Consider the following 14,843-nt stretch of genomic DNA (forward strand, 5'->3'; position numbering starts at 1 on the left):
CTAGCTGTCTGTCTTGTCATTGTGGAGCAATAAACCCAACAGGGTATTGTCAGTAAACATGTGGGCAGTGAGAGCTCCCGCATCATTGCTCTGCCACTCACACACTTGTTTATTTAGTCACTCAGCCAGTCGGTCGCTAAGTGAATCAGGATTTTAACTTAACACTCAAAGTAGATCACAATGACATTATTATCACACTAATGGTACTATAAGGGCCTCTGCATTACTTAATACTAACGAGAACATAACAGTAAGGCTCTATGGGTACTTCTGGTGCTGTTTGGTCAACAGTGTTCTGCCATCAGGCCTTTGTGACTTTGAAACAACAGCCCAGGGATCTCAATGTCATTTGTAGAGAATAAGGTTGCTGACATTGACAATGAAGCCATTGCATTAAAAGTAAAGGCTTCAATGTCTTCAAAATATATACATATATATACATTTTACATAGTTTATTAATCCTTGAGGGGAACTCTGGTTTACACTCTATTGAGAGACATGCTTCTCACACACATAGGAAATGAAAAACACACCTGCACAAACCTGGAGCGGTGCACATGCATTAGTGGAGAGATGACAGAGTTGGGCTGCTACACACTGCTACTCAGGGAGCACACCAGAAATGTTGCGACCATCCCTTCCCAACCCAAGTCCTTACAGACTGAGCTACTGCCTCCCCAGTATCCTGAAACATGTATTTACTCCCACTAGAATCCCTTCCTAAATGATCTACGTCATATGGATCGGTAAGCCATTGATACATTTCATTTCTGAAAGAGTGGAAGGCTGAATCTCTTTTCTTTCAATATTGCTTGGTCTAGTAGGTGACAGCACTAACCTGCAGTGATAAGTTAAGGCACTATTAATATCCTCCTCTATAGTTACTCATCTGCTAAGTAGGACTGAAGACATTTGTTTTGGAGTTTCAGAGCATCAATTGTGCATCTGTCTTTCCCCTCGTTATCTTGATGTGTGAAGCAGTTGCATTAAAAGATGCATTATAAAAAATGTAATCACTCAGTTAATGACGCAGAATCATTACCCAATAACCCAAACACAAATACACTTGATGAACAATGATACCAGGCATATGCGTTGTATCCTCGTGCTCTAAGGTGATGTGGAAACATATGATACAGATGTAGCTCTAATGCACCCTGACAAGTCATAGCAGGTTTCAGAAAGAAAGAAGGACAGGTGGAACTTACTTCTGCAGATAGGTCTGTGGTCACTCCAGGCTGCCAGTGTGTCAGTGACCCGCTGACAGGTGATACTTTTAGATCCTTGTAGTACATAGCTGTCATCACAACTGAACTGGACGCTGGAGCCAACTCTATAAAAGGAGACACAACAGCAGCAACACTTGTCAAAAAATGGCAGAAACAGAAACTTTGATTCTGTCTCTGATCGCTTTTAATAAGTCAGAGTCAGCTGGGATTTTCATTACTTATGGGATCCACCTACATCCCGTCTTACTTTTGGAGAACTTACATGTCGAGTACACAAAAAATGAGGTGCGTTATATCATATCATATTTTATTTGTTTTATCAATGATAAAGTAGGATCCCTGTGGAGGACAAGTGTCACCACAGATCATCCAATAATTCCTGTCTCATAGAATCAATCTCAGCTTGTGCTATTTTTATACAACCTGCTTTATTTTAATCCCATTCTTCTCCTCTTCTGTCTCGTCATTTCCTGATCATTCCTGTTTTGTCATTCCCTCCAACGCCCCGTGGTCTTACATGTGAGAGGGACATTCAGCTGTCTGAGTGGAAGTCTGCATGGTGTCTTGTCTGTAAAGCTTAATGTCCCGCTCCCTGCTGGTGCACACCACAGTTTACCACCTGGCCAAACATTCACTGCGTAGCGTTGTGGTTGTTCAGCAGCTCCACCCTGTTGTTTAACACTGTAGACTAGTAGAGCATGGCCAAATCTCTCTGCAAGAGGCTTCGTCAATGAGAGTTAAATCTTTCACTTCAGAGGTTCAGCTACTAGCGTTGTAGATGAAGCAAAAAAAAATCCCTTCCAAAGGCCTCCATACTGAGAAATGTACAATTACAGGAAAGGAAAGTTTGTAGTTTGGGCTTTTTTCCTTCAAAAGAACCAAAAGCTTTCCATTGAACTGTACATCTGCACTGCCCGTTAGTGAAAACTCTTGGTTTCCCTGCAGCTATGTTCTCCCTCAATTCCTCCTCTTTCACTCGATCACAGTATAATTCTGCTCCAGCTTCTGCATCGCTTTACTTAATGATGATTGGATACAAACCTGAAATACACACACCCACATACCCATGCCAACATGCATGCAAACAAACAAACACACACACACACACACACACACACACACAGACACAGGGAGGTAATGACCTTTCACTAACTCAAACAATTCCCCTGATGGTCCTGCAGAGTGTGTGCACTCATAGCTGCTAATGGTAAAGAAGAACACCACAGAGCTGGAGATAAAAACCTGATTATCCTTTAAAAAAAGTTTTTTGGCCTGCAGATATTCTCAGGAAAAGAGGTAAAAAATGTAATGCCCATCTTGATTCCCTCATAAACATGAGGGGAACATAAGAAGATTTTAGCTGCCACTGACGCTAAGTGGATGAGTCGTAGGGAGAGGTGATTATTTTATAATTGCTCACTCCTGATTAAATGAAATTATGTCTCCCCATCCACTGATACGATGAGAGACACCATGTAGTGAATCATTTTAGATTTACCAAGTCTTTGTTTTCAGCCAATCCTATTTCCACAACCTTCAGTTCCATTCTCTGTGTACCGATTTGAAATGCATAAAAACCTTTATAAAAACATGGAGGGGGATCAGTAATGGAAATTGGTACATACCAATGGTTAGTTTAAAAGAAGGTAATAGTTGTTCACATCTTACTGAACAATGTTGAGCAGCCTCAGCCTTTGTTTGCTCATGTGAAAAGTGCAGTTTAAGAAAGCTGCGATCTGCAGATGAATACATGTGCACCATCCAGAGAAGGGTTCTGATTTATTTTATGATCATTCAGGGTCCGTGTCCACTAAGGCCGCTCCCCCCCCCCCCCCCCCCCCCCCCCCCCCCGCTTTCAATGCCAGTCCAATGCAGTTCAATGTTTTGAATAAAGGAAAAATATTTAGCACAAAGAGCTATTAATACTGACCTGATGATCACTACCAATGGAAACAGAAGCTAACTTTTGTAACATAGTAACAATAAAAACAAGAGACAAGTGCTATGACACTGAGGTTGTATGTGCTGCCTGCCCTAATGAACTTGCCAGAGCATCACGTTTTTTTGGGGTGGTCTCATTGGGTATTGGACAGAGGAATAAATCAGGATCAAAGAGTGGGGAATGACATGTAGGAAAGGAGCCACAGGTCAGACTAGAAACTGTTTCTAGAAAAATGAAACAGTGTGGGCATGTTTGTGTGAGCTCTGGGTATGTTATGTGTGTGTGTGTATGAGAGAGAGAGAAAGGGAGATAGGTGACACGTGTTGGAAAGGTTTCAAGCTGCTTTAAAGTGCTTTACCCTACAGCCTTTTAGTCTCTATGAAATATTGAAAGTAAATTGCTCTTATGCAGGGTTGGAGTGGAGCATAACTACTTAACTTTATTTTACGTGTCAGCAACTTGCTCCTTCTCATAACCGCATGTAACATGAAGTAACATGTCAAGAGTTTTGACTTAAGATTCAATCAATCCTATTTTTATCTTCTCACATGTCTTTACAACAACTGGATGACATGTGCCTGATCTGTAAAGTAACCTCCGGCAAGTTAAAACATTTGAGTGAGATCATCATCATAATGTTCTCTGGACTTAATTTTACATGACCAAAGTTAGTTTTTAATGTGCTTGATTGGACTGCGAGTGAAGGGGGCCAGTCGAGTCTGGAATAGAAAATACTTACTGGAAAGCAGAGCCCATCCTCTTTCCATTTTCTGGAACTCCAGGATCTGGACAAACATCACCGGCAAGGCCGCTTTGACTCACTGGAAAACAAGAAAAGGAAACGCATACGGTGAGTATTCTCAGGTTCCATGTGATTACTGTATTTGCACAAACTTCAGGTACATCGTGTAATCGTTGGAATCATGTGCAGAATCATGTTCTGTTTATACATTTATCAATAAACCAATTGAAAACCACATTTTGCAAACAAACGTGGCCAAAAGCATCTGAGTTTTTCCAGATACTGTATGTGATGACATTCGTGTGGTTAAGCTCTATAGGCCTCCTCAGACAGAGAATTATCCCAAACAATTCATGAAATGAGGCTTACATGCACCCTTTGAGTTCTAAAATAGATCTATTCTCAACTGACTCAGGGACATGTTTGATACAAACACAGGCCTCAATATGAAGAGACAGCTTTTTCTGTTTGTGTTTATTTTGTCTACATGACAGATATAATAATATAAAAGATTTAAAGATTTAAAGTTTGTTCAAAGAGCTGCGATGGACACCCTTATCACAGTTTGTAATATATCCGTCTATGGAGATTAACACAAAATAAACACGTCTCCTCCATCTCTCTCTGTGTGTGTTTGGTTGTCTGCCTTAAAAGGAAAAGAAAAGGAGCACAACTGATTTGATCTGACAGTGTTTGGACAAAGCTAGAGAAATCTAGTACGGTATTTTTTTGAACAGGCCTTTTTTTACAGCAGACCTTCAGAAACTCACAGGTGTTACATATAACATTAAAATTGTCTTCTTTCAAAAATGCCTCTTTAACAGCTCGGATGTGGAGATGTCAAAGCAGGAACAGCACAGGTGAAACAAATATCATTAACAGTGTTTTAGTTCCATCAACTGTCCCAGTAAGCTGTGACAGCGAGCCAGTTTGCACAAAAACGGCCGACCTGGAGCAAACTCACTTCAATGGAACACAGTCATTTTAAATATGATCAAAATATGATCAATTATACCTGTGCTTTTTCTACTCTGACAAGTCAACATGTCTGCTGTTAAAAAAAAGTCTGTAGGGAAAATCTCATCATGTCATGTCATGTTGCATTGGATTAGATACATGCCTATTAAATATTGTTGAAGTTATGAAAAACTCACTGTAAGCGTTTTCCAGTGATATGATCAAAGGAAAAGGAAAGTTTAAAAAAAAGACTTCTAACCATATAAGTAAACAATGTATAACTATATGTTCATTATTCCCTTTAAAAATATTAAGACTTGTCAGTCAGTTCAAAAGATTCATTCTACATTTCTTTTGCAGGTACCTTACTCTACAATCAAGGAAGGCAGTCAATGTAAATATTGCAAGCAGCAAAGATGAAGAAATTAAAAAGAAAAATGCATCGCTTGATGGTCCACTTGGGCTGGCTGCAAAAGCCTGTGAAGTCCCATAAACACTATTATCAAAATGCTGAAAAATAAACATGTTTACAGCCTGGTTAAAAAAAATCTGATTTTGTATCAGTTTCTCATTTCATCATTGATACTCACTGTGCAGGGGTCGAACTGTTTTATAACTCATCTGTTCTTGATAATAAAATGACTATTATGCATAATTAGGGGCATGGCTAATCTGACTGATAGGATGATATGTTGTAGCTCTTAGCCTGAAGGCTAGAGGCCCACTTCAGCTCTGACTCTCTAACTGTGTATCGGTTGAGCGAAAGTTAGTTTGAGATAAGATTTTCTAAATGGCGACGGCCATCATTGGGCTTCAAAACTCTGCATCAGAAACCAATCGGTGACGTCACTGAGACAATGTCCATGTTTTAGACGGTCTATGATATATTGTAGCTAACTGCAGGGGAGGCTGGTATAAATGGGCTAGCAGTGCTAAGCCATCCATTTCTGAAGCTATAACGATGAGAAAATCATTCTTCAGATTAGAAACAGATTGTTTTTAGTCACACCTCGATTAGCACCTGAGGCTAAACACATGATTGGGCTGCCCTCTAAATGGGCTTATTTCTTACAGCCACTGTAGCATCCTCGTGATTTGCTCAAGAAGAGAAATGACAGAACGTTATTATTCCTAAAATATCCCTGCCTCATGATTAAACTAAACATCATTCATGCAGAGTCTCGTAGATTATAATCTTTAAATGTTGTGTACTGTGGTTACATGTAAAATAACATCATAATAAACTAGATATTAGATGGAATAAATGTTTTGTGAGAAAAACTGAACACCAATGTGCACAGACATCTGTCCTCAGTCTCACACTTCTAATCTTGCATGATCTGATCCTTAAAAAATAAAGCACACATGAACAACACATGACAGGTTTATTTTTCAAGGCGTATTGAGGATTTAGCATCAGTGTTAGACTTTGCCATGGCTGGGAGCATCTGCTGCAGGCCGAAAACGTAATGTAAATGTAAATGAGAGCAGACAACATGACAGAAACCAGTTTAGACCAGCTCTGAATAAATGGAACTCTGTGGATGAATAACGGAGGTTAGCATGAAAAAAATTAATAACGGAAAGAAGAAGAAAAATAAAGATGATGAGAATATGAAGATGATGAGAATGCTGAAAAAGGACAACAATAGCACACAGAGGGGTAAAAAGGAGAATATCCTGGAAAAATACAGAATATGACCTAGAGGGAGAGCAAATGTGACCTCTTCACATCTCTCTTTTTGCTTTTCAGTCAATCTTGTCTTGTACATTTCTCTCCTACATCTCTCTCTCTTCTGCCTCTGCTCCCACTCACTCCTCTCTTCTTTTGTATTCTCAGCCCACTATTTCTCTCTCACACGCATTAACTACAGTTTATAAAAGGATGCCGAAGTTTTGTGCATCCTGGCATAAAAGATGGATGAATGATTTGCCGCGTTTGTGTGATTGTGTTACGAGTGTATCGAGGCCGCGTATGCGTGTTTGTGTGAGATATGATGCAAACAGAACAAGCTGTCTCGTTGCTCTGCTCTGTTTCTGATGTTCTGTCCAAAAATCTGCTCACAAACACACTTTCTATGCCGTGCTCTCTCATCCCTCGCTCGCTCTCACTTGTTCAAATGGCTTTCATTGGCATCAAACACAGGGGTTCGTATTGCCGAAACAAATCCAGCTCATGCAAACAACATGAGATTCTTATAGGCAATGGGGGAGGGGGGGGGGGGATGCTGTCAAATTTCATAGCTGGGCTCATGTCAAAAATCCTCGAGTTGACTTAATCCCATATTTGCACTTAAAAGAATATTCAAAATTGAAACACAAGCCTATGATGCACACTATCACTTCCCTATCATTAACATGTCTCCAGCAAACCTTTCATCTCGACTCAATTTTCAGGGAATTTGTAAAAAATGATGCAATTGTTGTTGTAATTGTCTATTCAATATTTGTAACTGCTGCAACAGATCTCTAATTTTACTCTCTCTCTCTCTCTCTCTCTCTCTCTCTCTCTCTCTCTCTCTCTGAAGAGTCCTGCTCATCAAGTTACACAATCACAAGTAAGTATGTTTTCTTCCCGCCTTTTGTCCTCTAGAGAGTCGACCGCAAGAGAAAGTAATAGAGAAACAATACGATGTACTGATGTATTCTGTAGTGTGTGTGTGTGTGTGTGTGTGTGTGTAAGCCGTGGTAGATTGATACTCTAGAGGAGAGTATTTGACGGTGTATATTTAGAGGTGGTTGACCATTAAATAGAGAATAAAACATATCAAGCATAAGGAGACTGTAAAACTGTTGCTACTGCGTCACTGAAATACAACTGAAGACATTCACTGCAAGTACAATCTTTATTTTATCATCATGAAATAAGAACACACTGACCCGCCAGTATTTAACCCTGTAAGGCCTCAACCATCAAATCATCGTCAGAAGATTAGAACTCTTTGATTTGTTGTTGAGTGAGTCCTTATGAAACCTTCTTAAAGTACACATTGCATGTGAGTTTCTCCCATATTTATTAAGGCCTTTATTGACCGATTTTGTTGTTGTTTACATGTTTCAGTTCTTATTTAATATCTCAAAATGTACCCAACATATTATATCATTATAATGATATTATTGTTTTAATTGGGAAAAGAGAATAATGAGCAAGTGACCCATGGTAACTTTCAGGAACTCATCTGTATTTGCACAACAACAGATTGCACACAAAATGAGCCACCTCAGTTTTGACACAAAATATATCAAATGATGCCATTTAAACCTTCCATTAGTTCTCTCTGATATGCAAAAGAAAAAAATCTTGCTTTATCGTATTCATTATGCATTAAGGGTAAAAAATTACAATTGACAAAACAATCTTAAATACCTGATGTATCATGATACAGATTCTTACCTGGTGTGTCATATATGATAAACATCATTTTAACACAATTTAAGTCTATAATAAGCAACACAATACAAGTTAATGCATGTTGATTTAATTCAATAAGTATTCCTATAGAAGTATTGGTAACATTTTTCTTTCTTTATCTTTTACAAATTTGTTGAAAACATTCATGAAAAATCACGTGTGTCACTGATTGACTTACTTATCTTATGATGTGCTGTACAAAGGTCCCATGGGGCAGCATTCTATATCCTGTCATTTATTGATGCACTCCATGTATCTGTGAGTATTTTCCAGGTTTTAGGGGTAAAAATTATCTCAGTGAGGATGCAGAGGTCTCCACAAATCGTGTATCAAATATGATTAATTTGGCTTTATAGGGAAACAATAGATCCATGCTAACAAGCATGTAGAGCTAACGTGTCTGCTATGGAAGCGATTAGTGATCAGAATTCAAATGATAAAGCTAATTTGAAAATTCAAATGCATCAACAGAAATGCTTTTTAATTTTCAGAATATGAGTGTATTATTTGACTCAAAAATAAAATGATGATTAATTTATCTAATTTGAATTTTAGTTTTCAACTTCAAAACTGCACATTCTTTGACTAAATTAAAATGAGGAAGAAAATGACATTTGCTTTATCATTTTCAAAAAATGCCCCGCTAAATCTGTATCATAATTCAAATGAAAAAGCTAATTTTAAAATGAAAATACAGTAACAGAAACACGTTTTAATTTTCAGATTATAGGTGCATTATTTGACCTATATTTAAAATGAATATTCAGTCATCCAGTTTGCATTATACTTTTACTCTCTATGTATGCATATTGTATGACATCATTCAAATGAAAACGAAAAGGTCTTTGGCTTTTCGTTTTCAAACTTGCCGTGCTAAAAAGTGATCATAATTCAAACCAACTCGAAAATGAATTGGCAAAGTGGAGGACGCAGGAAAGTGACGTCAGACTCCAGCTCCCAGGCAGGTGAACGTAATATTTACAGTCTATGAGGCGAGCGGGCAGAACGCGCAGTACGATGGGTGGCGGGGTGCATCTTTAACACTAGGGCAGACTTTAGTTCACACTGTGATACAGGTGGTGATCTGAGTGTTTTTTCAGCGCACACTGAACTTTCAGCGAGCATGAGACAGCAGCTTTATAACCCGAGCTGCCAAGTGTCACGCGTGACACCATGCCCACTATCTCTGACCGTGAGAGTCACTCAATTAAGCATCTGCACGCCGTGAAATTCACACAGACGTGTCCTAAGACCGTTTTATTGATAGATTATAGATCACTCTCTTCTCTGCTTAACTGAGTTACGATCGATTGAATTTTCTGTTTCAAATAATCTCTCCAGCTCTGTGCACAAAGTGTCTCTCATCCTCTGTGCGTAATGGCACACACTCTCCCTCTCGACCGACTGTATGAGCTCTCTCTCCCTTTCAGAGATTGTTTTGTAGTTATTAAAAGAATAATCAACTACAAGGCTAAAATTTAATCAAAATCAGAGCAACAACTAGTTTGGAGCTTGTAACAGCTTTAAAGATTCACCCCGCCACCCACCGTACTGCGCGTTCTGCTCGCTCGCCTCATAGACTGTAAATATTACGTTCACCTGCCTGGGAGCTGGAGTCTGACGTCACTTTCCTGCGTCGTCCACTTTGCCATTTCATTTTCGAGTTGGTTTGAATTATGATCACTTTTTAGCACGGCAAGTTTGAAAACGAAAAGCCAAAGACCTTTTCGTTTTCATTTGAATGATGTCATACAATATGCATACATAGAGAGTAAAAGTATAATGCAAACTGGATGACTGAATATTCATTTTAAATATAGGTCAGATAATGCACCTATAATCTGAAAATTAAAACATGTTTCTGTTACTGTATTTTCATTTTAAAATTAGCTTTTTCATTTGAATTATGATACAGATTTAGCGGGCATTTTTTGAAAATGATAAAGCAAATGTAATTTTCTTCCTCATTTTGATTTAGTCAAAGAATGTGCATTTTTGAAGTTGAAAACTAAAATTCAAATTAAATGAATTAATCATCATTTTATTTTTGAGTCAAATAATACACTCATATTCTGAAAATTAAAAAGCATTTCTGTTAATGCATTTGAATTTTCAAATTAGCTTTATCATTTGAATTCTGATCACTAATCGCTTCCATAGTCTGCTGCCATCACCATCAGTCTTTAAGCACAGCCTGATGACATGTGACAACATTGTGTTTATTAACAGAAGAATCAGAGTCAGGATCCACTTTATAGCCTAGGTCAACCCAGTCTCATGTCAAAATGTGTAATACCTACGTTGGTCCACAGCTCAAAACGTAGTAGTTTCACAATAAGGGATCTAAAATTGTGACATGTCTACGTTTCCTTTTGTCTATTCTTTTGTATAGGCATACCTCAGGTCACGTGACTGCCCAGTTTTCCCGTGGCGAAAAAATAAACATGGCGGACCTCCCTTCTATTTTCGGTGGAAAATGCAATATTTTAAGATAGTTTGAGGCTTAAGTGTCATTTTGATAACCTTTCTGGCGACAAATGTACATTGTATCTTCATAATCTTCGTTCGGTTTATGTTTATGATCTTTAGTTTGTTCGTTTCTACGAAGATTCTTTCAGGTCTCGATAGAGAAACGTTGGAATGCTACGTTTTTTACTGTTGCTATGGTGGTAGCTATGGACGCTATTAACAACGAACCGGAAGGAAGTGGACGTTCGGTTCGCAGCTCTTTTTTCGGCAGCTCTGGTTCCGGAATTAAATTTTCCCATTCAAATCCTCCATTGATTTTTCACAAAATCCTTATATCAAGAGATTGGCACCTGGGACCAAGACAACAAGCTACCCCAACACTCGTGACTATAGTACATTCAATTCGGCACCAAAACGGCGTTAAAAACGGAAACAAAGGTATAGGTTGAAGACTGTGTACATCATTTTCGTCCGGAGTCAAGGAACTACCCATCCCACAATCCATTGCGAATGATATCGTTTATTCAGTCTTTCAGGTCTCGCCAGAAAAAACGTTGGAATGTTACGTTTTTTACTGTTGCTATGGTGATAGCTATGGACGCTATTAACAACGAACCGGAAGGAAGTGGACGTTCGGTTCGCGGCTCTTAAAACGGGTTACATCAGACCCTAGACATCAAACTAAGCTCCTATGCAATAAATAATGATTTCTGTTACATTTTTATGGATGTCTTTCATTACAACCAAATGTAATAAAAGGATTGGAACAGATCGATGCATATTAGCAACATTATAAACTATAAAATGTAACAATACATGAAGACAATACTGTACAGTTTGTGTGATTTATATGATTTCATAATTTTAATTAACAAAATAATCCTGACGGATTAGATTAATACTAGAAAATGCAATCAATAAAGTAAACGGCCGGCGATAAGAACTACAAACGGGCGCATGACACTGACATCAAATAATGACGTATTGATTATCGTCACTTGTGAGAGACCTCTTTATTAGATCTTTCAGGGGGTATTTACTGATGTTTTTTAAGGTTGGTTGCAAAAACACAATCTGTGTTAACCAAAGATCCCATTCCAGGAATCTAAGCAACAACCCATGTTAAAAAAACATGTTATGAAGGACAGCCAACTTGGCCGTGTGTAACCTCAGAGCTTCCTTCACTCTGACATGTCTCTGTTGTTTAATTGTGACCCTCTTATGTCATATTACATCATATTAAAAACAAGTGTTTTTTAAAGACATCATTTTGAGTTTAAATACAAATATTCTACACCCCTGCTGCAGTTTTAAAAGATATTATATAAGATAATATTTTCTTTGTTAAAGTAAGAATATGCAACTTTTTGATCCAGTAGATGTCGCCCCTGAGTGCCAGCATTAAACCAAAACAAACTGCTGTTTGGCGACACCTCTGCTATTCTGAAGCCTTGGCTCTTCTCCAGCGCCACACCTCCAAACCCCTCTCTGCTCAAGTTCACACGGAGGAGTTATCTATTAGAACGCACCATAATTAAGCACCATTAGGCTCAAGTGGCGGAAAAAATTGTCCTTTACTCGAGCTGCAATTACTTGTGGCCTTCATTGTTGTGTTAGCAGGCTAATGTTAGCACACTTTGGTTTACTTCAGCTTCACATTGAATGTAAATTGACACGGAATGACCGAGATCTAAAGACACTTACATGAGATCCAAATAAGTATGTTATTTTTCTTTTCTCTAGTCCTTGACTAAAACAGCTTTATACACAAGGGACACTATTCCTCCCTTTTGGGGCATTTTGATTGAAAAGTGTGAAATTAAAAACTTGAACTCAAACACATTCATTGGGAAATATGACCACCATCTCCATTATTTTATCAATCTGGGACCAGAGGATAAAGGAGATTTATGTTTATTCTTACAGTATCTGTTAATTAGTTTCAGCAACACGTTAACATCCGAAGAGAGAATGACGTGACTAATAAACAAGCTCCACTAACAAAAAGCTTTGGGACTCTTAATAAACAGCACAAAGCTTATGAAACAAGCCGTTCTCAATATGCACAGAATGTTTTATGTCTTTTCTGCTGTCATTTTCTTTTCTGTTTTTTTTTCCATCAAGAATGCTGTTGTTGACTTTCCCCAGAGAAACAGTTACAAACCACTGGCTCATGGAATTGTAGAAATGTGGTAAACGTCTGGCTCAGAGGGCAATGTAAAGACGGATAAACACAAAACACATTTGCATTAAGAATACAAATTCATGTTGCACAAACGTAAAGTTATTATAGAAGCTGACGGATGAACCATAAAAACAAAAACAGAGTTGATGAAAGGAGGTGCAGGGGGAAAAGGGAGAGGCAGGGAGAACGTGGGAAAGTATGTTAGTGTGTGTGTGTGTGTGTGTGAGTGTGTGTGTGTGTGTGTGTGTGTGTGTGTGTGTGTGTGTGATCAGCTGACATGTGTTCCAGGTAAGAGGTTTTGAGGTGCTCTTCAGATGCCTGCTGGATAAGGAGAGAGAACTGCGTGAAGTGCAGTTTTGTTGATATGCCCTCTTCCGCAGCTCTCCTCCCGCTCCTCTTGTGGCCTCTTATCCACTCTCCCTCTCTCTCCCTCACCTTCTCACACTCTCGGGTCAATCAAAACGAGAGCTTCAGTCCTCAGCATCATTTTTAGTAGAACCCCAACACACAAATGTGTCAAACTGCTGAGTCAGAGTGATCACAAAGTCATATTCTTCTGATAATCGCGGGGCGGCAATCCTCCAAAAATATTCCTCCAGAATCAAATTATCTGTGATTCTTCAACGCCGGGTGGAGTTTCAAGTGGTCACATCTCTCTCGTTTAGATAGACTTCTGCCCAGCACCACCTTGTGTAACGACCCTGAATAAAACACTGATTATAAATCACACTCTCACAGTGGTGATTCATTAGATTTCTGTCATTGTCTTGGGGATAAAGCTCCTCAAACACAATCTTTCAGCGTCTCCATAATTATGACACATCCTCAGCGGTGAGCTAATGCTGCCGCTGAGAGAGGCTACAGTAACTGCAAGATGGGCTGTCCTTATTCCAATCTTTTCGCATTGTTCCAGTTAGCACTCTCACTTCATATATTTGTCTTTAATTACCTCTAATATGCCTGCATGTCTGTCTGCGGATCTATTTCTAGCTATCATGTGATATTCTTCTCAGAAGTCTTCAACAGAAATATAAACAGACGGATCTCAGACTGATTCAAAACTTCCTCCCATGTGTTTCTGTCTATTGAACTGAGCTTTAATACAGGCTGGAGGCTGTAACAGACAGTCTTTTACATTATGATTCATAAGCACTCCATTCTCTCGATGGGTGAAACTCATTATCATCAGTCTCTGGTTCTGTGTAATGATTATATATTGCATAAAGACCGCACATTATCTGTCATACTGCTATAATATCACCACTGGGAGTCATACATACAAAGAAGTGTTGTTCAAAGACTGGTTCGGGACCAAAAGTGGACCTTGGCTTGACTTTTTTTAATGGTTTAATGTTCCCAGCCGGATGGCCTAACTGTACTACATTGGGCTAACCTCGTTGAGCTTTCAGCCCAATGTGAAAGCCCCGCAATTATTCACTTTTGGTCCCTGTGATGAAAAGTGCCAGTATGGTTTAATGAGCATGGGTCCCATGGAGAGAGAAACTCAATTTCTCATTTAGGTCCATGGCTGCAGAAGCTTTAGGGATCCCTGGTCTGCACAGCTAACAGCCATTATCATCAATATTTAGCCCTGCATTGTGATAACATTTAACAGAGCCTTTCTACACTGCAGCAGTAATTTTACAAAGGGGACATCTGCCTCTGAGAGTCTTTCAAATTTGTGCAAGAAACACTAGTGAAAACATGGATTTCAATAAAAAACATCTCGATAGAAATGCAAAACACCCAGGACCTCCTGGAGGCAAAATGCAGGACTTCAACTTTTCAACTTTGTCTTGTTCAGCTTCTGTGAGGAACTTTCAGTTAGTGTCATTTTGCGGCCCCTGTGGACAAAGTGTTCTCGATTAAATCTTTGCTGATCATGTCCTGTACTCTTGTAAGTAATG

The 14,843-nt window shown here is 38.9% G+C and overlaps 1 protein-coding gene across 1 annotated transcript in view; it reads right to left on the reverse strand.

The window, feature by feature from the left end:
• LOC132977394 (CUB and sushi domain-containing protein 1-like) overlaps window positions 1-14,843 on the reverse strand; it is a 455,723-nt gene that overhangs the window by 186,321 nt on the left and 254,559 nt on the right. The window contains exons 8-9 of the mRNA XM_061041929.1: window positions 3,911-3,992; window positions 1,209-1,333 (exon numbers count right to left, since the gene is read on the reverse strand). Of these exons, the coding sequence (XP_060897912.1) occupies window positions 1,209-1,333; window positions 3,911-3,992 (207 nt within the window). The remainder of the gene's footprint in view (window positions 1-1,208; window positions 1,334-3,910; window positions 3,993-14,843) is intronic.

This window comes from Labrus mixtus, chromosome 1 (assembly GCF_963584025.1).
Source record: "Labrus mixtus chromosome 1, fLabMix1.1, whole genome shotgun sequence".
Lineage (NCBI taxonomy): Eukaryota > Metazoa > Chordata > Actinopteri > Labriformes > Labridae > Labrus > Labrus mixtus.